This window comes from Nycticebus coucang, chromosome 9, assembly GCF_027406575.1.
Source record: "Nycticebus coucang isolate mNycCou1 chromosome 9, mNycCou1.pri, whole genome shotgun sequence".
NCBI classification, from domain to species: Eukaryota; Metazoa; Chordata; class Mammalia; order Primates; family Lorisidae; genus Nycticebus; species Nycticebus coucang.
In genome coordinates, this window is record NC_069788.1 from 120852865 (window position 1) to 120880536 (window position 27672).

Here is a 27672-nt window from a genome sequence, read left to right on the forward strand (position 1 = left end):
ATTCCTTTTTCTTCTGAGGCCAAATTCAGGCTGGTGTTGGGTCCCTGCCTGAGTTGAGCTAACCTGATGCCGTTATACTCTTCTTCACTTCCAGCCCACAGCAGCACTGCGGCCCCCTAATATACTGGAACTTTCTAGAAACTGAAAGGTCCTGGACAATAGCCACCTCTGAACTGGGCATTCATTATCAAGAGAATCCAAACCACAGCTCTGGGCTACCAATTCCCCCACAGGTCATTTGTTTTGCAGGAACTAAACCTAGAAATGTTGCTGAGGATAACCCCATCCCTCTGTTCACTGAACAGTTAATAGCACCTGCTTATCCCCTCCCTGGGGCTGGGCTGAGCCCTCAGAACAAAGGGAAACCACCTGGCTCACGGCTGCCCCTGGTTCCTTAAGCCCAAGTAAGCTGCCTCTGCTCCTCTCTCCGCTTCCACACCGGCCCAGCAGCTTCCAAAGGCCCTTTGTAAGGGCAAGAAGACACCACCACCAAGAAGGATAAAATAAGTTTTTATTTATAGTCTTATAGTAAAGGGGGAAGCCTTAACTTGCAAGACAATTCTTCGGCAGTATGTACAACATACTTTTTATTTCCATGGAATGGAATCAAACACGTACTGAGACTATAGAGTATACACTAGAAATCAGCAAATGCCAGGAATGGAGTAGGAAAACGACAAGAAATGAGGCCTAAACACACAAAACCCTTCACTGGGATCTGTTGACCGCAGCCAGAACCAGGGCTGGATCACACAGTGGAGACAGCTTCCGGGGCAGCAGGAAAGGAAGTGGGGTGAGAGCAGGGGAGTGTCCGCACTGGGGTGCGGCTTTAGTACCAGGTAAATTGCTCTTGGTATTTACATACAAAATCAGTTGGCTCTATTTCTTAGAAATATACACGAAAAGAAAGAAAGATTTGATCATTACTTTATGAATCTGTCGCTTTGCAATATCGACATCATCAGAAATAGGGACAATTCACTCAGATTCAAATTTCAGTAGCAGGAAATAAATATCAAAACATCATCACTGGCCCTCAATACAAAACCTCTACCCTACCCCATACTCCCTCCCTGTCCCACCCCCAAATGACCACTCCCTGGAGGCTGCCGCGTCACTGCTGCCGTCTCCCATACATACCCCCAGAGTGTCATGCGGCCCTCTGTCAGGCTGGCACTGCAGGCTGAAACAGCTGGCTGAGAGAAGCAGGAGTGAAACACGCCAAAGACTCTGAGCTGCAAATCTGCCCCCACTTTCCTTATATACCACAAACTTCTTTAAGGATCTGGTCTTTTAACAGGAACGATAAATAGATTTTTAGAAAAAAAAAAAAATCCTTAAAAAAGGAGGAGAGGTAAATCTGATTACTCCATCCGGTTGTCTTCTCAAAGTAGAGCAGTTCACAGATTCACAAAGTCTATCAAACAGAGGTGAGGGTGGGCCCAGAGGAGAGCCCTGGGCAGGGCAGGCATCCTCCAGGCACGTGCCCAACAGGGCTGGAGGAGCTGGTGGGGTGGGCAGGACACGATGTGCTCAGAGGTCCGGCCGCCGTCTGTCCTCCACGGAAAAAGCTGCCACATTAGGGTGTTTTGGTTTAAAAATTCCTGGTGGGGACAGGGAATCCCTGAAGGGAATACATTTATAAAAAAAAAAAGTGGAAATGGGGAAGGAGAAGGAGAGCTGTTGCCCAAGAGCTTCTACGCAAAAATAAAAATTTTTAAAAAAGGGAGAAAGAGAAAAATAAAGAGTCTCTTAAATGGTTCTGAGGGTTCTAACGATGAACTGAAAGGAGGATGAGACGATGGAGACAGTTTTTATTGCTGGCCTGCCCCTAGTAGCTTAGCTGGCCTCCATCCGGAGTTTCTTCCTGTTTTGGGGCTCTTCAGGCTCCGACTCTGAGCTGGAGTCCGAGCCCCCATCGAAGGCAGAGATGGTGCTGCCCTTGGCGTTGGTGTAGAGGCTGCTGTCTGAGGAGGGGTAGTTGGTCTGCAGTTGGGCACTTGACCTCGCCTTCTCCAGTGCACGGACTAAAAGGCAACCAAGGGAGTGTGTTACCATCTTCTGGAGACTGGGTCCAAACTCAGACTCAGGGGCCAGCCTGTTCTTCCTAAGAACTTGCTTGCTGCCCCAAGGCGCAGGGTGTCTCAGAAGCAATCCCTCTGGTGGCTGTTCCACCTACCCACACACTTCACCTCCCTCCCTCCTTTCCCAGCTGGATCTGGGAGCCCAGCAGACTTGGCCAGTCACTCTGCAGTCCCACCCAATGCTGAAGAGAAGGCTTGTGAAGTCACCGTCCTGCCACGGAAGCCCAGTGTAGAGACTGGAGCACAAGCTCCCTTGGGGATGCAGCAGTGCAATGACAGAGAAGCTGGCCCAACAGTGTCGGGCTCCACAGGGTGTGAAGGCCACACATAAGCAGGAAAGGATGATGTAAGATGTATCAGCCAAAGAAAAGTTTTGGCTCAGCTCTCATGTACAAGATCCACTTGGAACGACAGCTAGACACTCGGAAGCAAGTCACCAATACACACAAAATACCTGGGCCTTTTGACAGATAGCCCCTACATGCAGGCTGCTTGGCCCAGTAACCAACCCACTGATGCCGCCCCACTGCCCAGCCCTTGGTTCAGCTCAGCTGGAGCCTGGAAAGTCAACCCATTTATTTTTATTTTATTTTATTTGAAGTTTTCTAACCCAGGTGGTTACTTGCATTTCCTTTTACTTGCATCTTCCATGAGGGAGGAAGAGAAGTGAATTCCCCAGGAACAAAGAACTTGATCAGCTCTCGCTTTCCCCTGTGGTTGTAGGAAAAGGTGGGTGTGAGCATTTGAGAACAGCATGGGCCTGGCCCATAGGCTGCCCTGATTGGACTACCGTTGACAATGGGGAGGGCTCACTGTCCCTGAATACCTGGAGTCTCTGGTACTTACACAGCACATACCACTCCAAGGACCTCAAAGATCTTTCAGACACCTGATGCCAGGTGTGATCCCTACACCAGCAGAGCACCTATGCCCCAAAAGGGGAGAGATCAGGTCGGAAAAGATACAAGTCTCCAGATGTCTGACTCCCTAGCTCCACTGTCTCTTCAGTGGCGGCCCAGGTCCTTCCTACGACAGTTCTAACACTCAACTACTCAGGCCCCAAGAAGCAAGGCCAGGTGCGAAAGCCCTGACCTGGCCAGAGCATAGCAGGGCTAGCCGCCCCACAGACTCGAGTGCTCACCTTGCTGCTCCAGAAGAGCATTCTGCCGCTTGAGGTCATCAATATCTTGCTGGTGTGTGTGGTTTTTCCTTCGCATATACTGGATATACTCTGTGGCTTTGTCTAGGATTTGGGCCCGGGATGCCTATTACAATATGAGGAAAAGCAGAGGATAAAATAAAGACCAAATCCAGGGAGTGAGGGAACATTGTTTTTCTGCAACAGCAGCTTCGGTGGCTGGAAACAGGAGGCCAAGGTAGAAAAGGCTGAGGAAATCAAGAGTAACGGGTATTTAAGGACTTCTCTGTACTAGACAAAGTGCCAAGTGCTTTCCAGAGCAGCCCTTGCAAGTTCAGCCTCAGAGGTAGCTCTACCAACAACCTGAGGCTCAGAGAAGTACCCTGTCAGCTAGGCAGTGGCAGAGCCTAGATTTAAATAAACTCAAATCCATCTGACTCCTGAACTATACTCCTCCCATCCCCTTTGTTTCTTTAGGTTGCTTTAAAGTCTTTGGCTTGGCTGTATCTGAAAACATTAAAATACTACTTAAATGAAAGCTCAGGCCACTCACTTTGCTAGGGCCTGGCTTGAGGGAGATGGTTTAGAAAGACAAGAGCAAGATCTCAGTTGCAGCTGGCATGGGATGGGAGTGGGTACAAAGTTTTTGTTTTTTTTTTTTTTTTTTTCTTATTGAGACAGAGTCTCACTTTGTCACCCTGGGTACAGTACCCCGTGGCATCACAGCTCACTGCAACCTCAAACTCTTGGGCTTAAGTGATTCTCTTGCCTCAGTCTCCCAAGTGGTTGGGACTACAGGCACCCACCACAATGCCCGGCTATTTTTTGTTTTGTTTTGTTTTTTTGCAGTTTTTGGCTGGGGCTGGGTTTGAACCCGCCACCTCCAGCACATGGGGCCAGCACCCTACTCCGTTGAGCCACAGGCGCCGCCGGCTATTTTTTATTGCAGTTGTCACTGTTGTTTTAGTTGGCCTGGGCCGGGTTAGAACCTGCCAGCCTTGGTGTATGTGGCTGGTGCTGTAACCAGTGTGCTACAGGTGCTGAGCCTATTTTTTTTTTTTTGCAGTTTCTTGGCAGGGGCTGGGTTTGAACCCGACACCTCCGGTATATGGGCCAGTGCCCTACTCCTCTGAGCCACAGGCATCGTCCCTATTTTTTTGTTTGTTTGTTTTGTTTAGCAACCCTGGGCCAGGTTCGAACCCACCAGCCCTGAAGCATGCAGCCAGTGCCCTAACCACCAAGCTACAGGTACCCAGGGTACAAAGTTTTTTTCATCAAGGTTCTAGATTTCAGTCAAACTCTCAACTTTTGTTAACTATTTCCCACTGAACGATGCTGCTGTGTCACTATTTCAGCCTCCTGAGCAAAGAGACTTTCATGAAAGCTATCAATGCTAGATGTCAACACAGGAAGGCCATGAGATTGGGCCATTTCAGGAAGCAGCCACACCTCTCCAATGGCTGTGGGTAGACTGGGCACTCCCCTGTCAGAAGACAGGAAGTCAGCAGCATGTATGTCAGGTGACTGTGCTCTTGGAAGTCAAACTTGTCTGTGAGATTCCCTCCAGGCTGCAAACATGGTCAGAGTTTCTTATAGCCAGACAAAGTGGTAAATGATAAAAAGCCAAAAAACAAGCCTGAGGCAGGGTAGTCTACTAGTTAAAAGTCTCACATTCATGCCACAGAGGCTACTGAGCAGCAGAAAAGCTTCTCACTCAGGGTAAAGTGTACTTGACAATTCTGTATTATAGCGTCTTGTGGGTCCTAAACAACCAGAACACAACAGGGGAGAAAGGCAAAGAATACATCCATACTCAGGCTGGCAAACCAGATGTAGTCATATTAAATCCTAACCATCTCCATTTACAGACCTCAGAGTCTATCAGAGAGGCTATCAGAAAGACTTTATTTGCCAGTTCTTGCAAGTATTAGAATTTCCAGGCTTTCTTCTTACAGCGAGCACCTTTAAAGCAATTTCCTTAAGAGGAAATCCTGCAAAGTCAATCAACCATTTTTATCTGGTACAAATTATGTGCATGGTACTAGGCAGACACTGGGGGGGAAACAAAATGTATTAGTCATGGCTTCTTTGCACAGAAGCTTACTTGCTATCCATCTGTCTGAGGAGATAAATATACCTATATACAGACAAATCACAGGGCAGCAGTGACAAGTGTAATCTGACTAGTACAGATTAGAAAGGCCAGGAAAGATGGCTTCTGGCAAGGGGGATTACCTACCGTGCCAGGACTGGCCTGGGCACTACACACACATGCACACAAACCCCTACCTGAAGGAGTGAACTCTGCATGAGACCAAGATACAGGTTATGGGAAAAGGTCACTCTGAGTAGAGAGAACAGAACAGGCTTGGGTTAAGGCAAAGCCGGGTATGTTTCTTCAGTGAGCAAGTCATCTTATGCGGGAGGAATGAGAGTACTAAGCAATGGATACTTCAGATGCTGTTTCCCATTTCTGCAAATGAGCCTTAGGGTCTAATTATTAGGTGATAAAATGGGGAAAGGGGCTTATAAATGAGAAGGAGTCTAATCAAAATACCTTGTTTCTCTGGACACTAGAGATAGAATTAAAAATGATTAGTATTGTATGAAAGGCAGTAGAGTAGCAAGAATTGGGGAATTCAGGAGACAGAGCTATGCTCTATACTTTAGTCATTACTAGGTTCTGAGACTGTAGGTACAACATTTCTCCCCACGGCTACTCCTTATCTGACTAGATACTCTCTAAGACTGCACTTGGCCCTCCAAATTCTACCCCTTGCATCACTGGTGTAACTGCCATGCACATATACATCCCAAGCTCTCTATAAATTTGCCTATTTTAAAGCTATTTTTTCAAGTAACAGTTCTCAGAAGGCAACATTAGTTCTTAACTACTCATGTGCATCTGGGACAAAGGGAAAACAGCATTTCCAAATATACAGTGATAATTGTTAATGAATGATCAGACTGAGAGTGGCCTTTGTGTTACCAGTGTTTTCTTCAAATATTTACATATGAAACCATGAAATAATCAAGAAGTAAAAGGGGGGGGGGGAGCGCCAGTGGCCTGTGGCTCAGTGAGTAGGGCCCTGGCCCCATATACCGAGGGTAGGGGGTTTGAACCTGGCCCTGGCCAACCTACAACAAAAAAATAGCCGGGCATTGTGGTGAGCGCCTGTAGTCCCAGCTACTCAGGAGGCTGAGGCAAGAGAATTGGCTAAGCCTAAGAGCTGGCGGTTGCTGTGAGCTGTGAAGCCCACCACACTCTACCAAGGGTGACAAAGTGAGACTCTGTCTCTAAAAAAAAAAAGAAGTAAAAAGTGAGCAATAAGCACAGCAAAATGAGCTGTGGGAAAAAGATCCTGCAAGTGGAAGCAGTTTCCACTTTCGGGTACTTTTGTGTGAAGATAAAACTCACATGGATGCTCAGAATATAGAGTATGTTGGAAACAAATGTTCCCAAAGGAGGGAGGGTTGGGTTAAACCCAGCATGAGCCACCCAGAGTGGCTTTCTCCAACCACTGCTGAAAAGCCGTGCCTCAGGTCACTCGGGGTGTCTCTGACCATCAAAAGAGAACAGTGTTAACTTTATTTACCCTTCCCAGAGTACTCAGTAAGAATTAAAATCCAACAAGAAAAAATTTCAAGCACAAAATATAGCATTCCTCCAAATCTCCATGTGCATATAGTCCAGGGAAGAAAAAGGAAAGAAACTAAAAATGCTAGACTCATCTAAAATCCCCTCCCCCCATTTTTCTAAACCACATAAGATCATGTGATCCACCACAGCATTAAGGTGTGGGCAGGCTCTTCCTTGCCTTTATGAGTTTATAATATGTGACCAGCAAACATGAAGCCCTAGGATTTATGGCATGGACTATGGAACAGCCATGGGCTTTCGGTTTCTGTTTCCTAAATATGCTCCTATCAGCTGAGTCAAATGACAACCATCACGTGAATGTGACTGACCAGATAGATACTTGGTAATTCAACATGTCCACAGATCAAGTGTTGCCTCTGCGTATTCAGTAAGAACCTGGATATTTTTTCTCTGCTGGTATTTACAATCTGAAGGTGTTAATTCTGATTTTGCCTTTCTGAGCAAAAATGGCTCTCTTTGCTTTGGATGCCATCCTAAGATAGGATGGACTGTGGCTGATGGGACCCAAGAGATAGCTGGGCCTCCTATGTGAATACTGCTGTATGAGTGAATGCAAAGTGACTCCTCAGATCTCTGGTTCACCTCTGGGATCTACACAGAAGGATGCCTGGAAGCCTTGCCAGGATCTGTTCCATAGCAATAGAGATTATGACAATTACAATGATAATAGTGGCAGCAGCTAACACTTATTGAGTACTTAGTAAGTGCCAGGCATCTTCGCACAATCTTCTGATATATTATTTTTCCTACTTTATAAATGAGAACACTAAAGCAGAGCGGTAACTTAATGCTATGTAACCAGTAGGAAGTAGAGTCATAAATTGAACCCAGGACTCCACAACACCTCTTTTTTTTGAGACAGTCTCACTATGTCACACCCTGGGTAGAGTGCTATGGTGTTACAATTCACAGCAACCTCAAAATCTCGGGCTTAAGCGATTCTCTTGCCTCAGCCTCCTGAGTAGTTGGGACTACAGGCGCCCGCCACAATGCCCAGCTATTTTTTGGTTGTACTTGTCATTGCTGTTTGGCAGTCCAGAGCCGGGTTCGAACCTGCCAGCTCCTGTGTATGTGGCTGGTGCCCTAGCCGCTGAGCTACAGGCACCGAGCCACCACAACGCCCTTTTGGGGGAACACAGGCTACAGAATTAAAAAGATTAAAAAGAATTAAAAAGATTAAGAAAACTGCAGGGAGGAAAGGACTATGAAAGAATCACCTGATTTGCCTACAAGGATGTCAATAGAAGACCCTAGCGAAGGTGGTTTCCTTGGAGAAGTTTACCAAAGGGGTAAATTGTCTCCCCACACGTACCAGGTGCAAGAGTGAGCTGAAGACTGTTTTTGTCTTTTAAAGACAAGTTTCTCACAGAAACAGACTGAGAGAAAAAGCCTAAAGATGCAAGCTAGCTTGAGAGAACTGACTGTACTTGCCCTGGGCTAAGTCAGCTTCGCACAGTGCTGCCAGCCTCATTACTTCTTGGCAGTCTAGAAGAGTAAAAGCAAAATGGACAATGGAGAAGACCCGGGGTGTGGGAAAGGGCCCAGGCAGGAGCCCCTTCTACTGTACCTGCTGGGCTTGTTAGGATCCTTCTGGTCACAGCAAGGACACAGAGGGGAAAGTCAACCCTTCCTCCAAAGGCACGCACTTCATAGACCTCTGCTCTTGAACAGAGGCCATCCACATATCACCACAAGAGTTGACTACATATCTCATAAAAGATCTCAAACCCAGAGAGTTTGATTCTAATTAGAACCTTTTAAGGTCCCAAATGACTCCTGAATTGGTTTACAATGATGAAGTCCAAGGTTAATAAATCTCATTTAAGGCAATGGCTCTCAAAAATTTTCATATATAAGGCAAGAGTTCCAAACATTTCTGGAGTTGTAAATCTTACTACAGTAACTTGGACTTGTCTATAATTCCAAGTTGTATCACTAGGCACGGTGGCATGTGCCTGTAATCCCAACTGCTAGGGAGGAGGAAGTGGAAGGGTGGCCTGAGCCTAGGAGCTAAACACTAGCCTGGGCAACATAATGACACCTAGTCTCAAAAAAAAAAAAAAAAAATCCAAATTATTTTAGAAAGTTGGTGGGGAGAAATGAGGAAAAGAATAGTAATACTAGATGGTCAACAGTAGGAACATCACTGCCCTTCCCTGGGCTCCCAATGCTGATTTGAGAAACATTAACTGTATTCATTATTTTTTCTCTTCACAGCCAAAACCAGATCCTACTGGGCTGATGTTACAGCTGCAGTGTTTCCTGAAGAACCAAAAATACCGTATCTGGAGGACAAAGAGAGCTACTATCTGATTCACCAACTGGCACCTATTTTATTTTGCACTAGTTATTCTAGAGCAGTGGTTCTCAACCTTCCTAATGCCGTGATGTATTTTCATTGTTACAAAGGGGTTGCGACCCACAGGTTAAGAACCGCTGTTCTAGAGGATAAAACCTGCACAAGTTATTACACACATGAAAGGTGAAGGGAGGCTAGAGCAAAGCCAAAACACTCTTCTACTTGAATAAGCTATCTTCTGAAAACAAAATTAAGAATTTGCACACTAAATTTGGTTCTACATTAGACTAGTTCATTCAAAAGTGGAACCCCACCAATGCCAAGAGAGGTTGGAAGGCTGTGTGGTCAGAGACAGCACAGCCCTGGGGCCCCTTGAAGGCTTCCTGCCCTCTCCCTCTATTCCCAGCAGACCCAATATGTTGATCACTAGAAAAAGGCAGAGCTATCATGCCTGGCAAGGGGTTTAATTAAACCAGGAGTCAGTCATATACTTAAGGGTCAACACAAACCATTTTCCAAACCTTGAACGTTCTTTTTTCTCATGCCCTTTAAGTAGCTTGAAATGAAGGTGTGACACTTCCCCATCAAACTGCGGTCATGAAGGAGAGGAGCACAAAGTTCCCCAAAGAGGAAACAGAGCTAGTAAACAAACATTTGGAAAAGCATTTACTCTCACACATAATAAATAAAACACAAAAGTAATTACTAACTTTTGTCTACTAAATTAGTCACCTCCTGCCAGGCATGGTGGCTCACGCCTATAATCCCAGCACTGTTGGAGGCTGAGGTGGGAGGATTGCTTCAGCTCAGGAGTTCAAGGCTTGTCTGAGAGAGAGCGAGACCCCCGACTCATGAAAAAAATTAAAAAACCCAGCCGGGCGCCGGAGTGCCTATAATCCCAGGAGCTTCGGAGGCTGAGGCAGCAGGATGCCCACAGCTGAGTCTGAGGTTGCAGTGAGCTATGACACCATTGCACTCTGCTCAGGACATAGGGTAGAACCTGACAAAAAAAAAAAAATTAGTCACCTCCCTCAAAAACAAAATTTCCAATAATGACAAAATTGGTATTCTCAAATACCACCAAATGACTGATCTTTAGAAGTTGTTTGTAAAAAATGAAAGAAAAATGACATAAAACAATCCTCCTGGAAAGCATTTTGGCAACACACAGCAAAAAAAAGGATGCTCGTGTCCCTCCACTCAGAGATTCCATTTCTTGATCTATGGACATGGGCATAAATACCAAGATGATCATTACTACATAATTTATAAAATTTAAAAACTGGTTGCAACCCAAACTGACCAACAGAAACATGCTTAATGACTAAAAATGAACATGTATCACCTAGGGAAAAAGCATATTACCCCAAAGCAACAAGCTGTATAGCATTTTACCCGCAGAAATCAAGAGATTTGACATGAAGAGACCAGAAAGGAATACATCAAATGGTAATAACTTATTTCTCTGCTTCTCAGACTCCATCAATAAATCCACTGATTTAACATTAATAGCAGCTTTGGGGGAGAAAAAAGGGCGTGATGTAAAGGAGTAGGGCACAGGCTCCACATGTTGGAGGTTGTGGGTTCAAAGCCGGCCCCGGCCAAAAACTGCAAAAAAAAAAAAGGGGAGGGGGGACCCATGTTTCTCAACATCCACTTGAAGATGGTACCCAATTTCAGTCCTATTAAAATGGGAGGCGAGGTAGGGAGAGTGTATCTTTGAATTGCACTATCCAATCTGACAGTCCCTTGTCATGTGTGGCTAATAAACACTTGAATGTGACTACTCTGAATTGAGATGTGCTAGAACACACATCAGATGTTTTAAGAAAACACAAGAAAAAGAATGTAAAATATTTCAGTAATTTTTTTTTTTTTTGTAGAGACAGAGTCTCACTGTACCACCCTTGGGTAGAGTGCCGTGGCGTCACACGGCTCACAGCAACCTCTAACTCTTGGGCTTACGTGATTCTCTTGCCTCAGCCTCCCGAGCAGCTGGGACTACAGGCGCCCGCCACAACGCCCGGCTATTTTTTTGTTGCAGTTTGGCCGGGCTGGGTCCGAACCCACCACCCTCGGCATATGGGGCCGGCGCCCTACTCACTGAGCCACAGGCACCGCCTATTTCAGTAATTTTTAATATACTGATCACATGTTGAAATTATACTAAACTGTATTTAAATTATACTTGGTGTTTTTTAAAAATTTATTTAAAGTATATGTATTTATGGCTCACATTTCTTTTTTTTTTTTTTGTAGAGACAGAGTTTCACTTTATGGCCCTCAGTAGAGTGCCATGGCATCACACAGCTCACAGCAACCTCCAACTCCTGGACTTAAGCAATTCTCTTGCCTCAGCCTCCCGAGTAGCTGGGACTACAGGCGCCCGCCACAACACCCGGCTATTTTTTCGTTGCAGTTCGGCCGGGGCCGGGTTTGAACCCGCCACCCTCGGTATATGGGGCCGGCGCCTTACCGACTGAGCCACAGGTGCTGCCCTATGGCTCACATTTCTATTTGGCAGCACTTGTCATAGAATTTTAGAATAAAGGGAAGATTGTAGTTGTGTTAGAAGAAAGGGTGAAGGGGCAAACTCGTGTTTTTTCTTCTTCCCATTTCTTTAAAGCTTTTGCAATTTGCTCAGGATATAAAGAAAAAGAAACGCTTGAAGGGAAGGCCTAGTAATTAATCCCCAACCATCCAAATCTCAAGAAGCAAAAAATGTTAGCTGAGAGTCAGCTAGCTTTTTAGGACTCTTCATAGGAGGGAGACTTCCTCCATTCCACACTGCAGAGAATTCCAGAATGATTAACAAAGTTTCTGCCCTCAAGGAGCACACCCTTTAGTTAGGTGATAAGATAGTCACAGAAATAAGGAAGACACAGGAGACACCCCAAGAGGGCCACTGGGGTTCAAGGGAGAAGAGAAATTCACAGGGTTCTACTGGTAGGCAGTACTTGATGTAGCCTCATGGTGAAGAGGGGTGTGTGTGTGGGGGTGGGGTGGGGAGGAGGGTGTTTACAGACCCCTCGGAGCCCCTGCGAGCAGGTCTCTTCAACATGCAACCTGGGCTGTTGAGATTTGAGGAAACAAAGAACTCAGATAAGCCAAGAATGACATTCCTGTGCAAACAGAGGAAGGTGTATACCCCTCACGGTAACTGGAGCATTAAGGCGGGGAAGGAGCAGTGGGCAATTTGGGTGCTTTATCTGGAGAACATGGAATGCCAGGCTGTCCTAAATGGGCAACGAAAAACCCTTGTGGTTTTTGGCGGCACACAAACAGTTTATGAGGAATTAAATAAATACATTTATAGTTGCTGTGCCTAGAGCTTAAGGGAGACCTGGCAACTATAGGCAACAATTTAAGAGGTAGAAAATTTAAGAAGATAATTGCCCAAGTTGGAGTCTGGCCAGCTAATAACCTTAATGAGTAATGAGGTGGAATGGATATGGCTGTGGTTTACATTTCATTTCAAAGACAATCCCTCCAGTAGCCCAGATATGACGTAGACACAGTACTGCTGAATGACCTGCATGCTTTAAACAGCATCCAAAAGAATGAGCCACGTCCCAAGAATAATGGGGGAGGGGGGCTTTCTCGCTCAGTTAATAAATACTCCCTGTGATCCCTACTATGTGTCAGAAACTGAAGGAAGGAATTGTCAGGAACTGAAGGAAGGAATATGACCAAAAGGAGACATCTTCCCTGCCTTCATGGTACTTGTTATGGTATAGTGCTGGCAGACAGTCATCAAATTACAACGCAAACATATGTAAAACCACATACATTAAGTATGATATCTAAATGTGTGTGTGTATTTATACATATGAGAGAGAGCATGTATATGTGTAAGTGCTGTGAGAGCATCTGGCCTTCAGAGTCATCATGTTCCCTGACATAAGGAACTATTTGGTTTTAACACTTACCTGTTAAGAAAACCAGAATCTTTTTTGGTTTCCTTACCCAAAAATCTCAGAAATGAAAGTGAGATTAGCTCAGTGTTTTAAACCTCTTGGTCGATGCTTATATGTTGCCTTATTGCTGTTAGGTGTAACTTTTTTTTTTTTTGCCAGGGCTAGGTTTGAACCTGCCACCTCTGGCATATGGGACCGGTGCCCTACTCCTCGAGCCACAGGCGCCGCCCTGTTAGGTGTAACTTTTCTTTGACAATGAGGACAAGACCCACAAGAGTAGATACCACCTAGAATGTCTCTTCAATTTCTACAGCACTCACAGGGTCTCAATTACATAGGTGAGCACACAGCATTAACTGTCACTGTTTTCTTCTGTCTCTTCTGGCTCTTTCCCTCCGTAACTATGTACCAAGAACCTTTTCTGTACCTGAGTGTGCAATAGGAACTGACAGAGGCAGTATTTTCACCTCAAAATCAAGAAATTCTAAATTTAATGCTGACTAAAATAAATTTTTTCTTTCTTTTCAAGTTTATTTTCTTTCTTCAACACAGCTCTATCCAGAAGGGAGAAATTCAGAGCACAAATGTCTGAGAGCAGTAAGTATGATAGGCATTTAGGGAGAGACTTATAAAATGAGAAATTACTATATACCACTATACAGCTGCAAGTGGCAATGGTGAAAATAAACTTCTATTGCTAAAGTCAATCATGATAAGGAGAAAGGGTGATTGGATACAATCATTCTGCCTCAAGCAGGAGAACTACTTAAAGGGTAGAGGACAGTTATATCCCCATGTAAACACAAATTGATGGGCTGGCCATCAGGTCTTACCTCCAACATAAACATAGTGAGCTTCAGTGACAGTAAACCATTGAGTAACACTCCCTAGTAGCCAACCAAGGCCACTTAAAACAAAAAATAATTTCTGCTCAAGAAAACTTAACATTGGGTGGCACCTGTGGCTCAGTGGGTAGGGTGCCGGCCCCATATACCGAGGGTGATGGGTTTAGCTAAAACAGCCCCGGCCAGCTAAAATAGCAGTGGCAACTGCAACAAAAATAGCCAGGCGTTGTGGCAGGTGCCTGTAGTCCCAGGTACTCGGGAGGCTGAGGCAAGAGAATCACCCTAGCCCAGGAGCTGGAGGTTGCTGTGAGCTGTGATTCTACAGCGCTCTACTGAGGGCGACAAAAAAAAAAGAAAGAAAGAAAACTTAACATCACCCTATAGGGAAAAAAATGGGGCCACAGTTGATTCTGCCCTCACTCCATTATTCTGGTTAACTGGCTGATGGTTTAATTCCATCCTATTTTTCCCAGTGGGCTCCATGTCCAGTTGAGAAACTACTAGGAAGAAAAAAGACTCTGTGTGAACTCAGAATTCAAAGACTATAATGATCCTCAACCCTGCACTTCATGAGAGTAGCCCTAGCACAACATACTGCCAAGATTAATAGCTTCATCCAGGAGAAGCTTCCAAGATAATGACAAAATATAGGTATTTAGGTAAGATTTCCTTAAAATATATGCTTAAATTGTGTACCCTATGGTGTGGGAGAAAAATGGAACTTGGCAACTGGCAGTCTCAAGTTCTAGTCCCTGTCCTGCTACAGAGTGGAATGATGATCTTGAACCTGTTTACTTGGATCTGATAGTAATGCTGACAAGAGCAGCCCCTAATGTAATATAGTACGATCCACCGCAGAATTACTATGTGAATTTATTTCTAAATTGCAATATAGATGTTATTAATGATTTTTTGTACTTAAGCAAAAGGTAACCATTCCTTATAATGTTTATTTTATAGCAAAAATACAGTAAACAAAGGATAAATGGAGAATGGAGTTTGGGTCTCAGATTTAAAGCTATTTTTTTTTCCCTACAAGTATCCCCTACTCTTAAGTAGAATCCAATTCAATCAATATTGTTTCTCTTTAGAAAACACAATGCATGGACAATAGATAATCCAAATGCTAGGTGAGAAATCACCTGTAACAAAGAGGCTCAAAGGCTTTCCCTTCAAGAATCTAAGTTCCCCAAAACTTACATGATAAATGCCACAACCTTAATTACTATTCTCAATTAAAAAGAAGCCAATTTCCTCTGGTCCAAATATAATTTTTCCTTCTTTGAGATTAGCCTGTGTTGCCTAGGCTAGAGTGCAGTGGTGTTATCATAGCTCACAACCTCAAACTCCTGGGCTCCAGTGATCCTCCTGCTCCAGCCTCCCAAGTAGCTGGGCCTATGAGGTTGTACCACCACACCACATCTATTTGTTTGTAGACAGGGTCTCAGTACATTGCCCAGGCTGGTCTTGAACTCCTTGCCTCAAGTGATCCTCCCACCTCAGCCTCCTAAAGTGCTAGAATTACAGGTGTGAACTACCATGACTAGTCGTAAAACCCTTCAAGGTAAAAACAAAACAAAACATTACTTCTATACATTTTGAGTACTTTCAACAAAGTTCACCCAAGAATGCAACATGTCCCTGTAATAAATGGGAAGAAAATTAGTTGCCAGAGAGACTAGAATATTAGACACACATACACATTCCAACACAGGGTTGTTAAACTGTACTCCACATTTTAAGGTGCTATGTATGCATGCTTAAGGAATTCTGCTTGCTTTCTGTATTAACCAATTCCACAGGATAACCTTAGAATTGAGTGTATTTTGAATCTTAAAATTTAAATATTCATTTAAAAAATAAGTAAATAAAAATTACTACATTTAGTGAGAACTCAGAAGCTTGAAAGATCAAAGTATTCTATTAGACTCACTGCACCTATGAAGCAGTGCTGGTAGACAAAGAGAATAATGAAGATCGTGCTCTCTAGATGGGAAGGGGTTGAGTTCAACAAGAACTAAGAGTCACTTCCTTTATTCACTCCCAGTGTGATATATTTGGATTATAATACAGGACAGGAGGATTTCGAAGTCAGAATGACACTAGTTAAGTTCTCAAACTGGGGCTTTGTTGATTTGTTCCCCTGGACCATTCCTCTCCCCTAGACCTGCTGCTTCTCCGCTGGCACCTCCTAACACCATCCCTTCACTCATTCCACACGAGCCACTCTGGCCTCTTCCTTTCTGCTGACTGCCCCAAGAGTAGCCTCAGAGTCATTACCCCTGACTTCCCTTTGCTGGAATGCTCATTACTGGAGAAATATGTGGTTCTTGTGGTTCTTTCCTTGTCTTCCTTTGAATCTTCGCTAACATGTCACCTTGCCAGTGACACTTGTCCTGTCTGTCCTAATTACAATCATAGCTCTTCCTCCTCAGTTTAATTTTTCTCCATTGCGCTTATCTGACATATATATAGATATATATACCTTTTTTAAAAATTACTACTTAATTTTTATCATTTCTCATCAGGTAAGAGCTTCTATATCATGTTTCATTCACTGCTGTATTCCCAGTATCTAGAACAGTGCTTGGCATATGGAAGAGTCTCAGTAAATATTTACTGAATGGATCACTGAGTGAACAAATGACAAACTATTCTATTTGTAAGACTACCAAATACAGACCTTGGACTTCCTCGAAGAAAGGAGACAACAGGATTTAGGATAATGTGAATATAAAGACTTAAAGAAGAATGCAATGGCTATATAAAATAGGTTACATAAGGAAAAAGATATAGTCATAATCCTACAACCCACATCTCCCAGTATTCTCAAACTTAAGAATGCCTAACAATCATCTGACTGATTGTTCTAAGTACAGATTCCCAGACTGTCACCAGAAAGACTGATGCAGCAGCAGAGCCCACCCCTTGAGAAATACTGCCTTAGTGACTCTCCTGGTTAGAAGACAGACTTGTCCATATAGTTCACCAAAGCAATTTTAACTGATACCATGGTAAAGCAATAAGCATCAACTGTCAACAGGTCAGACAAGCCTAAGAGATAATCTTTTGCATGTGTACACTTTGACTAAAAGGTTAAGTCTCTCTCCCAGCCATAAAGATTTCTGTGGTACTCAAGGCAAGTGTTGTACCAGGGAAGGTTGTTATTCCAGGTGAGTACCTTGGCTCACGGCCATTAGGCCAAGTCCATATCAAATAGGCTTAACCCAAGGCAAATTCTGGTTTTGAGACACCAGGCATTCACATGGCCTGTTTTTGTGTTTTTTATAAAGCCAGACCTTCCTCATGCCCCTGCTACATGAAAAGCCGTACTTTAGAAAAAGTATAAAGCATGACTTTCCAGAGTGACAATATAAACAAAATGAAATCATAATGGTTCCAAATTTGATCTTGGATAAACCAAAAAAACTAGGACCCCCAACACAGAGCTAAATCAGTAGAGCCATTCAGAGAATACCTAAGAGCAGAGATTGAATAGCTTCTTGTTTAAACGCTGGATCACTGAAATAGAAGCACAGATACTCTTCCCAATTTGCCAGTTACACCACTGAACTGCTACAGAGAGCAGATAACGCCACTCTGTGTCTGTGTCAAGACCGGAACTAGCTGTGCAGATGTTTTCTCCAAATTCCAAGGAATGACCCTCACCCACAGGCTTTTACTCAGTGCTTTTAACTTTGTTTTTCAAATGCAGAGACAGGTGGTGCCTACTCCTCAGGGAAAAGATTAGTTTCTGAAAGGCCCCAGTTGGAGGGGGGCACTGAGGAGGGAGACTGGTTATGTTTTTATTTCATACGAACATATCCTTTTACTCAAATCTTTTGCCCCAAGCTGCTTAAAATGCTCTTTACGTGTCTTGGAAATAATAGTCATTGGGGCTGGAAAATCAGTGGTGTTTAGCCTATTTCACAGACATTTCTGGAAATGTTCATTTATAATAAGTAATAACTTTGAATCACAGGAAAGAAATGCTCATGGAGGTCTAGGGTATAACTGACCTCAGGAATCTTTAATGTTATCTCAAAGTATGGCCCACTCTCTACACTACAGTATACAGTTATAATAGTTTCTCAAATTTATTACAAATACTATTAAATTTTTTTTTATTAAATCATAACTGTAAACATTAATGCATTTATGTGGTACAATGGGCTGATTTTATATACAATTTGGAATGCTTACACCAAACTGGTTAACATAGTCTTCACCTCACTTATTTAACATGTTATGACATTTATACTCTACTTAAATAGATTTGACATGTACCCTTCCAATAAAATAATACTAATTTTGAAAGATGACTCCTGCTAATGTCTTATGAATGGCTCCACTACATATGACACGTTCTGCTAAGGATAAACTAGAGCAGGTAAGGTGTCTGATGATCCTCCAAAGAATCAAAAAGTGAGGGAAGCATGCTACCTGCACATCCCTGACTACACCTCTTTCCAAAGAGGTTAATGTTCTGCTAAGCCTCCTGCATTCCAAGTGGGTAGTGGCCAGCTACTCAGCTTTCTCAATAAACTCACCTTCTCTCCTTGGAGTGATGGGACCGAGTCCCGCAAACTGTGAAAGCTGTCTTTAATGTGGTCCCTACGTTTTCTTTCCAGTGCATTATGATGAGCCCGTTTGTCAGCCTAGAAGAATGGGAGAAAGAATAAATTAGGAATGTCACTCCTTTTGCTGGGTACTGGGTGGGTGGGGTACAGCCTGGAAGTATATGCTGTCAGCGCTGTCCCTGGTGAGTGGACTGGGAAGGATTTGTCGAGGTGGGCAGTTAGGAGTCTCCAGAATTAGGCTCTGCTGAAGGGGGAGAAAGGGGTGAGCAAGACTTGCAACAGGAACATCCAAAGTAGCTCGATGCATCCAGCTCATGCATAAGTAAAATAAAAGTTATTCATGGGGACAAAGTGCGACTCTCCTACAATGTTAGTGGTCCTAACTTACTTTATGTGACAGAACAGCCACCAGTCTGTGGTTAGGAGGTGACTAGGATGTGATCACCCCCAGGCTAGGTGTGGAGAAGAGTTATATCCCTGGTGTTCATTCCATGTAAATCCATCACCATGAGTCTCTGGCCTAGTCTCCAGCCCACTAAAAGGCACTAGTTTAAGACCTTTGCGTCAAATCATGAACAGAAACTAAAACCTCTAGAGAACCCTGATGCGCAACTCTGAGACCATGACGAAAGAGCTGAGAGAGATGCCAACTGCATTCTGAGTTCTTATTTTTTAAAGTAGATCCAAAGTGCTATCCTGCCAAGGGTATCCCTTCCTACAGGTGATGCCAGAAAGGCAGTTCTTAGAGGGCAGACCTTCTGACACCCACAGGCTCAGGCACCTGTCGCAGGTAAGGCTCATTTGGTGGTATTTAAATCTCCCTAATCAAATCTTTAACCTGTCCTGCTTGGAAGCACAAAGAACAATCAACTGCTAAGTACAAATCAGGAAGGACAAGATGCACTGGCTTTAGGCACAAAAGACAGTGCAGGAGATCATAGCAAGAGCGTCAGCAGGTCCCCACTAAAGGGGCATCCCCTCCAAGTGAGACACAACCCAAAGCAAGAACTTCACACCCATACTCCGGAAAATCCACTTTGAGAACACATCTTAAATATGCAGGTTGCACTGAGCTAACCTGAAGAGCAAATCTGTATATGGAAACTTCAGGTAGTTTTATCTCCCCATAGCACCAAGAATTTTAAAAATAGAGCAAAAAAGAGTAAATAACTTGGCTTAGCACAAGAATAATGCAGCCTCAAATGAGTCCTTGTACTAGACAAGATGTACAGGCAAAAATCTAGTATAAAGATTATAAGTGGAAAAAAAAAAAAAGATTATAAGTGGTTCATACCTATAGTCACAACACTTTGGAAGGACTAGGCAGGAGGATCCCCTGAGACCAAGGGTTTGAGACTAGCCTGGGAAACAGAGAGACTTCACCTCTTAAAAAAAAGTAGCCACATATGGTACTGTGAACCTGTAGTCCCAGCTACTTTGAGAGGCTTAGGAGGAGGATCACTTAAGCCCAGGAGTTCGAGGCTGCAGTGAGCTATGATTATGCTACTGCACTTCAGCCTAGGTGATAGAGCAAGATCCCGCCTCCAAAAAAAAAAAAAAATTATGTAAATAAAAGGATCTCTTATCATCTAATCCTAAAAGTCTGAAGTCTGAGTCATTACAGAGGAAGAGGCCAGGAGCACTTGTGGTCATTTCATTTACTTCCTGGTCTCTCCAGAACAATAGCTCACCTACAGCCCTGTTGAGTTGGACATGTGGTTCCCATCACAATCATGGTTCTTTCTCCACAGCATATCGCTCTTTTGGGGGGCAGAAGCTTGGAGCACTTCTAAAGCTGTTCTCATCTTGTTGCCTGATTCATTGTAAAATGAATGTTTAATGAACTACAGTGATATGTGGAATATTACAGGGAAACTGAGACTAGAGGTAGGTACTCTGTCCCACCTATTACAGCAAGAAAACTGCAGATGCCTTCTAACACCAGTATGAAAGAGCTTGAAAGAATTAAACCTAGTCCTTTTCTAACTTACTGTGTCCTCTAGCTATCTATACAAAGGTAAGGTGGGCTGTGAGTATACATAAAGAGCTTAGAAAGCTGAGGGAGAGCTGAGGAGAGGCAGACACCAGCATTTGGTAGGTATCTGCCTCTCCTGTGCTTGCTATGTAATACCTAAGATGGTTTATTTACATGCAAATTAACCTCTCAGCTTTAGTCTCCAGCAGCAGTCCAAGATACTGTTGTCTCTACTAAATCACCCTGATTCCTGGGCCCCCCTCCCAGGAGTTGTGCACAGAAACACTGACACCAGAGTTACCCATAATCCCCCCTCTTGATACAAATAAAATTCTAATTGTTTTCTTTCTGGGAGAGCCTTGCAAATCTCAAATGGCTGGAATCAAGTTGGACTTGGTTTCACGTGGGTCTCCACTAGAGAGGTGGAGTTAAGTATAATCTGACACCAAAATCATCCCCACAATGCACTACTCCTTCCCATTCAGTAAGCCCTGAAAGGACTCAAATGGACAAGTCTCCCGCTTACAGGATTGTAAGTGAACTTGGCTGTGGACCATTAGCAAAAATCTTGGCTTCTCATCTGGGGAGCCAGCCAAGTTTGAGAAGTTGGCTCAACAAGGAAAGGCAGCAGTCCACTGCCTGGTAGAAAGCCTGGGCTGGGGACTGTTGTTCTCAAAGTAGTGGATGGAATTTCTGTAGTGGTTCCAGGCCCAATTTAACTAGCAGAAGAGTGGAATCTTATACCAATCCTTGCTGCAATGTTCATCCCTGACCTGCTACCAGAGTCAATTTTATAGCTCTCAAAGACAATGGCAAGGATGTTATTTTTCTCTCCCCTAAGTCTCATTTGAAAGAGCAAGTTAAAAACATGCAGGACAACATACCTAATTCCAGGCAACTCTGAATTAAATGGCATTGATCACAAATGCTTTGAAAGATCACGTGAAAAACTGAAAAACCTTTACAGAAGGCTAAGAATTTTCTTTGGGAAACATTTCCAAACCACAGATTTATCCAGCCTGATAACTTAGCCTCCTTCATGGAAGGCTAGTTGGCAGGCTTATCATTGCTTTGTTAATGTCATCACTTGCTGGCAACCCTTTCTCACAGGGGCAAGATTTCAGAGTCAAAAAAGAAAAACTGGGTGAATTACTCCCAAGGTAAGGCATCTAAGATCCTCCCCCAAATTCAAAACTGGTTTAAAAAAATAAGTGCCACAAATGTGTCTTGAACAAATAAAAGTCAACTCAGCGGCGCCTCTGTGGCTCGATGAGTAGGGCACCGGCCCCATATACCGAGGATGGCAGGTTCAAACCCGGCCCCGGCCAAACTGCAACAACAACAAAAATAGCTGGGCGTTGTGGCAGATGCCTGTAGTCCCAGCTGCTCAGGAGGCTGAGGCAAGAGAATCGCCTAGGCCCAAGAGCTGGAGGTTGCTGTGAGCCATGTGACATCATGGCACTCACCGAGGGCAGTAAAGTGAGACTCTGTCTCTACAAAAAAAAAAAAAGTCAACTCAGATGAGCCAGCTTTCTCTCCTGTGTACTGAGAACAATGTTTGATAATGAAATCTAATGGTACCAAAAGCACCCTGTGGAATTAATTAGGCACTATTCTAGGAGATGACAGAGGCACTCCTGGGCTAAAGAGCAGCCCCCCAAATACCTCCCCTATACATCTATGGGAACAGTGGCAGCAGGGGATGCTGCCTGCTCTTCAAACACTAGATTTGTACATCTAGGGTTTCTGCCAGAAGACCGTTTCTTGAGGGCATCCCAGACTAACAGAAATACTAAGGGGTTATATGCAGAGGCCTACAGATGCTAAATAGCAACTCCCCCACCAAATCACTTCCAGCTTTGACGTCTTTGCCAAGGTTTTTACTCAGCCTCTCAGTTTTATTTCTATCAACTTTCCACACTGGCAGCCAGAACAAAAATCTTCACCTACAATTTGTTCATTTTTGACACTTACCAAGCATGTGTATCTTAAGTGTTGTTAAATGTTGAAGGCAAACATTATTTTGTTAGCCAAGAGGTTGCTAAACTGGCAGGAGGTCATTCAAGCTAAGGAGTTCTGTTCATAACTTTCGGGGCAGAAGGGGAATCTCTTGAAATGATTTCCTTTCAACTCATTGCACAGAGAACCTATCTTTGTTCAAGCATTACATCAGTCAGCAACCTTATTTCCTCCATGGGGATATATAAATGCTTCATCATTCAAAGATGCACAAGATTCTCCAGAACAATTTCTTGTAGTCTACCTGACACCTAACCCTTGTAATAGGGTTACAAGGGTTAGATGTCAGTCTGTACTCAATCCCAGTACAGAAAGTTCTCAGCATACAGGGAATTTCCCACCAAATACTTACTGCCTTTTATAATTTAAAGCTTGCATTTTAGAGGAAAATAGTGTTGTTTATATTATCAAGCTATTCATATTAACACTAAAGACAGAATACAGAGATCTAAAATTCTCATCATAAAAGATCTACTCGTTATTTCTAATAAATAAGAACCAGATAGAATAAAGCAAAATTTCTAAGCAACTTAAAATATTCATTTTAATCAACATGAAAATTACAACATGAAATAATGGGCACCCAGGATGAGATGAATTCACTAAGGTCCCTAACAGAAAGATATTAATTTCAATTTCCCAACATCTCTCTAGCTTATAGCCAATTCCCTGGAATACATTTCCAAAGTTACCTAATGTGTACATTTGTTTTCAAAACTTTTCCTATCACATGGTGCCTGCCTCAAGGATCTTGAGAATACTATTGTCCAAACATGGCATCAACTACGGTCACTTAAAAGGAAGAATGCTTTTGTAAGGAAATTTTAATTGAAAACCAAGTTGGATTGTTTGATGAACTTTTTCATAGTTACTTGAAAAAAGATTCTTTTGAATGTTAAAAACATCTTTAACTAGCAAACACGCATATTTAGGAAATAAACCTGGCATTTCTAAGCAGAAAGTATATGCACTCTTCAACATTCTAAGCAGAAAGTATATGTACTCTGCAGCACTTATGCCATTCACCTGATTCCAGGTAAAATAGTTTTCTGAGTGATTCCAATCTCAGAGGCAACCAAGCTCATTTTATCTGAATACAGTATAATCCTAAAGAAGCAAAGAGCTCTGAGAAGCTAAAAACATTTCATACCAGAAAGTTCCAGAAGTGGAATTGCACACATCTTTTCTTATCCCACAACAGGTATACTGTAACTGCAACACAGTCAGGTGCCATAAAGGACATTAACTGGAAATGGACTTATGTGTTTCTGACCAACACATTAACCCTACACTTCCCGTATACCTTCACTTTTCTGCAATTTCCCAAAGAGAAGTAAAGCAAAGGATCACTTGCATAAAATACACCTGTCCCAGAAATTAATCTTTAAAATATAACCATGTCCCTCAAAAAATAATAAAAATACTATAACACATCTGTGGGATTCTGCAATGTATTATATTTAGTTAAGAAGATACCGTTTGGGGTTACTTCCTTTAACAAAGCTTACTAGTCACTGGAGAAGCTGTTTTCCGTTTGTACTAAAGCAACAGAAAAGATATTCGTCAAATTAGTTTCACTTTCTATTATAGTTAGCCTCACTTCCCAACTCTGTTCTTGCTCAGTAGCCTACATTTCTCATGCAGTCAGGCCTAGCTATTGTAGTGACTTTGTAAAACAAGAACCAATGTCTCTTTTTACATTAGGACTACAGAACCTTTTCCAAATAACTTAAAAAAGTTCTTCTCTATCCCTAAATATTTGATTGTTCACAGCCCACGCTGTTTTCTTCAGTTTTTTTCTACAGCAAAACTTAGGAATACCTTCCTCCTAAAATTAAAAAATATGTATTTATACTAAATCTCAAGAAGCAGATGCATTCATGAAGGGGGGAAAATGGAATCCTTTTACCCTACACATTCACAATAATTGTTTAATATACTACAAAATCTGTCTGTAACACATCTGCTTTTGCTTTCTATGCTGCTGTAATTATCTTGTACCAGAAAAAATTTTAAGTTTCAACAAATAGATGTGTCAAATTACAAAAAAAGGTCAAATCTACTTCCCTTGCCAACCCCACAAAATCAAAAGGAGAAATTCTAGGTACCTTAAAAGCAAACTAAAAGCATCTAGACAACACAATGAGATTAGCATTCTGAGAGCAGAAACACTTTAATAATAAACAAATTTACATCAATGCCCATGTGGATAATTATTTTGAAAAGCAGAAGGCTTTCAAGAACTGTGAGCCAAATTTTCACAAAGAAAACTTTTCTCTCACTGGAAAGCCAATATTAATTTCAATCCAAAGGATGATTCTGCAAAGGAAGCCTAACCAGTCCTTACCCACCAATCCTGATCAAACTCGGAGGCAGATTTTACAACTAGAGACTTGGAGGGAACAAAATGTTTTAAATAGACTGAGCCCCAAATATGAAGGATAACAATAAATGAAAAAAGGAATTCGAATATATGTGTAAGTATGTGACAATACTTCAGGGAGAAATAAAACAAATTATTTTTAATAACAGGAACAATTTTTAAGAGCCCTGCAATACTGGCATCCTTGATTTTATAGAAATAGCAACTCCCAACAAATATAAATTTTCTTAATGCCAACCTGCTTGGACAACCTGCAAAATCTTTGCTTGCTCTAACGAAGAGCAGGTACAACTTGCCTTTATACTGTGGTTATTAAATTCTTATACCAGAGATCAACGTGGCATCCTGCAAACTCTAAAAAGCCCCAAATAGCTGTACCACTTATCATTTAAAAATATTATTAAAAATCAGAAAAATTAACATAACATTTGTATTTCTAATCTTTCTTTAAAAAATAGGAATATATGGTAACATTGAGCCCTCACTCTCATGGAATAACCCATTGGAATGATTGCCCTTTTAGAAGAGCCATATACTTTCCAGTACCCAGGTTCTCACTTCTTCCCTCTATCTTAGACAGGGTCTCACTCTGGTGCCCTGACTTGGCTAAAGTGCAGCAGAGCCATCATAGCTCACCGGACCTCAAACTCCTAGGCTCAAGTGACCCTCTTGCCTCAGTCTCCCAAGTAACTGGGACTATGGGTGTGTACTACCATGCCAGGCTAATTTTTCTATATATTGTAAAGACCTGGTCTCATTGAGGCTTGTCTGGAACTCCTGAACTGCAGCAATCCTCCTGCCTTGGCCTCCCAGAGTGACAGGATCACACGTGTGAGCCACCATGCCTGGCTTCTTTTTTATTCTTGACTATCTACAAGGGCACTTCAATTTTTGACCTCCGTTCTATATACTTCTTACTGTTCCTATGATATACTTGTTTCTCTTCCCCCCTCCGATTCTGATTTATTCTGTGTCTACTCTTTTTCTCCAATCACAAAACACCCACATTACTGTTTTAGCCTCCAAAGACACAAGATTAGAGCATATCTAAAAGCCACAGAACCGTCTGAGAACATGAACACCAAAACCCTAAGAAATTATTTGTAATATTATATAGTCTCACCCATCACCTTTCAGCACAGCTGTCTCAGCGATGCCAGTTTCCTTCAACAACTGTTTTTCTTTATAACTCTCATTCTACTGAAATATAAAGAGTCAGACCACAATAACCTATCAGTGACACTTTTATGTGTCACTCTTCTACATTTCCAACTTTTGCATTAAAATACCATGCTATGTTAGATCCTGTGGGTTTACAGCAGACACACGACTTGGTTAAAGGTGATTACTGCATGTGGCTTCAGCTTCACACTACTATGCAGATACCATTTAAAACCCTATTGTTGCTAAGTAAATCTTCTGACCACTTTGCCCTGAAATAATACTACCATTTACTTTAGAATGCTGTTATTTTTCACATCCCATTTACATAAAGGCAGGGGCAGCCCACCATCAGAAAACTACAGGATGTTTCAGTTCTTTGATATAACTCCTCTCACTCACCTATAGTCCCTGAAATTTATCACCTGAGAATCTGGAATTTTAGGATTTGGAAGTCTCCTCCCGCCCCAGAATCGGTCCCACCTCACCTTAGTGGTTAACAGAAGAGTTTACTACAATATTAAAGGTAATAGAACAATCTCTTTTTCTCTCAGACCCCAAAAAAGGACTAGAACTGAACAGAAATGAAAATGAAATGGAGAGTAGGAGACGTACCGCAGATTGAAACCTCGGTTGCTCTTCCTGGAATAAGAGAGAGAAAAAAAAAATAGAAAATAAAGAAGTTATTTTTACACTTAACATTCAATAATAAGAAAGAAAATGCCGGCGGCAAAGGAAGCGGCGGGTGGGGAAGTCAGCCTGGCACCCCCCTCCTTTCTCCCTCTCCACCCTTTGCCCCCACCCTCGGGCAGGATCCAGTAGCCGGGTAGGGGGGTACCGAGCGCCGCCCCTCCTTCCGGGATCCAGCACAGGCCAGAGGGGTCCTTAGGACTATCTCCTCCCCTCGGACTTAGCTCGGGCATCCAGGCACTCCCAACCCATCTCTGCTCTCCCTTACCCCCCAGGATCCGCGGGTCACGGGAGGAGGGGGTTCCGGACCCAAGAGACAGGTCTTGGGCACAGTCTCCTTCCCCAGGATCCGGACAATGGGCTCCTAGCCGCCCCCCATCCTTGTGCCTCGAATCCTAAGTCGGGTAGGAAGGGAGCGGGAGACCGCAGCACCTTCATCCACAGGAGAAGGTAGGGGTCCCAGAGGCCGCGTGTCTCCTCCCCACCTCCAGTCCCAAGAGGCCGCTCCGGCCAGGAGCCCAGAGGGGAACGAGCCGGGAGCGCGACAGAGGCAGTCCCGCCCCGGAGGGAAGGGGAAGGAAGCGGCGGCGGCCCGGCCCCCTCCCGCCGTCGCCCAGCTGAGAGCCCCGGCCGCTGTCCTCGCCTGACAACCCGCACGAGAAGGAAGAAGCCCGGGGACTCACGTCGCTCTCCACCTCGATGTCATCGTTATCGCTCATTTCCTACGGCCCAGGGAGCGGCCACTGCAGCGGCGGCGGGGAGGGGAAGGGATGGAGGGGAGGGGGAAGTCACCGACAACACCAAGCTGAATCTCCACACACACACACACACACTCACTCGCTCTCTCACTCACACACTCACACACAACACGGGTAAGAACCACCTCCTCACTGCAGCACCGGATCAACGGCGGCACGCAC

General features: G+C 43.4%; 1 protein-coding gene across 7 annotated transcripts; it reads right to left on the reverse strand.

Moving 5' to 3' along the window:
- Positions 1-494: 494 nt before the first annotated feature.
- Positions 495-27672, reverse strand: MAX (MYC associated factor X). 7 transcript variants are annotated; one of them, XR_008382301.1, is made up of 6 exons: positions 27436-27672; positions 26678-26704; positions 18495-18602; positions 3226-3349; positions 2695-2795; positions 1890-2027 (listed from the first exon to the last, which is right to left on the reverse strand). XR_008382301.1 is itself a non-coding variant. In XM_053601117.1 (5 exons), the coding sequence occupies exons 1-5, from the start codon at positions 27469-27471 to the stop codon at positions 1840-1842; spliced, it is 483 nt and encodes a 160-aa protein (XP_053457092.1). In that variant the 5' UTR covers positions 27472-27672; the 3' UTR covers positions 495-1839. The 7 variants fall into 7 exon arrangements, 5 of the variants coding, with proteins under 5 accessions (XP_053457092.1, XP_053457093.1, XP_053457094.1 ...); XR_008382302.1 differs by having other exon boundaries at positions 1985-2027; positions 2711-2795; XM_053601117.1 differs by lacking the exon at positions 2695-2795 and having other exon boundaries at positions 495-2027.

Coding starts and splice junctions, on each gene's coding strand:
- MAX (XM_053601117.1), bottom strand. CDS start 27,471: ATGAGCGATAACGATGACATCGAGGTGGAGAGCGAC. Junction 26,705..27,435: donor ACATCGAGGTGGAGAGCGAC/GTGAGTCCCCGG, acceptor CTCTTATTCCAG/GAAGAGCAACCGAGGTTTCA. Junction 18,603..26,677: donor AACCGAGGTTTCAATCTGCG/GTACGTCTCCTA, acceptor CCATTCTTCTAG/GCTGACAAACGGGCTCATCA.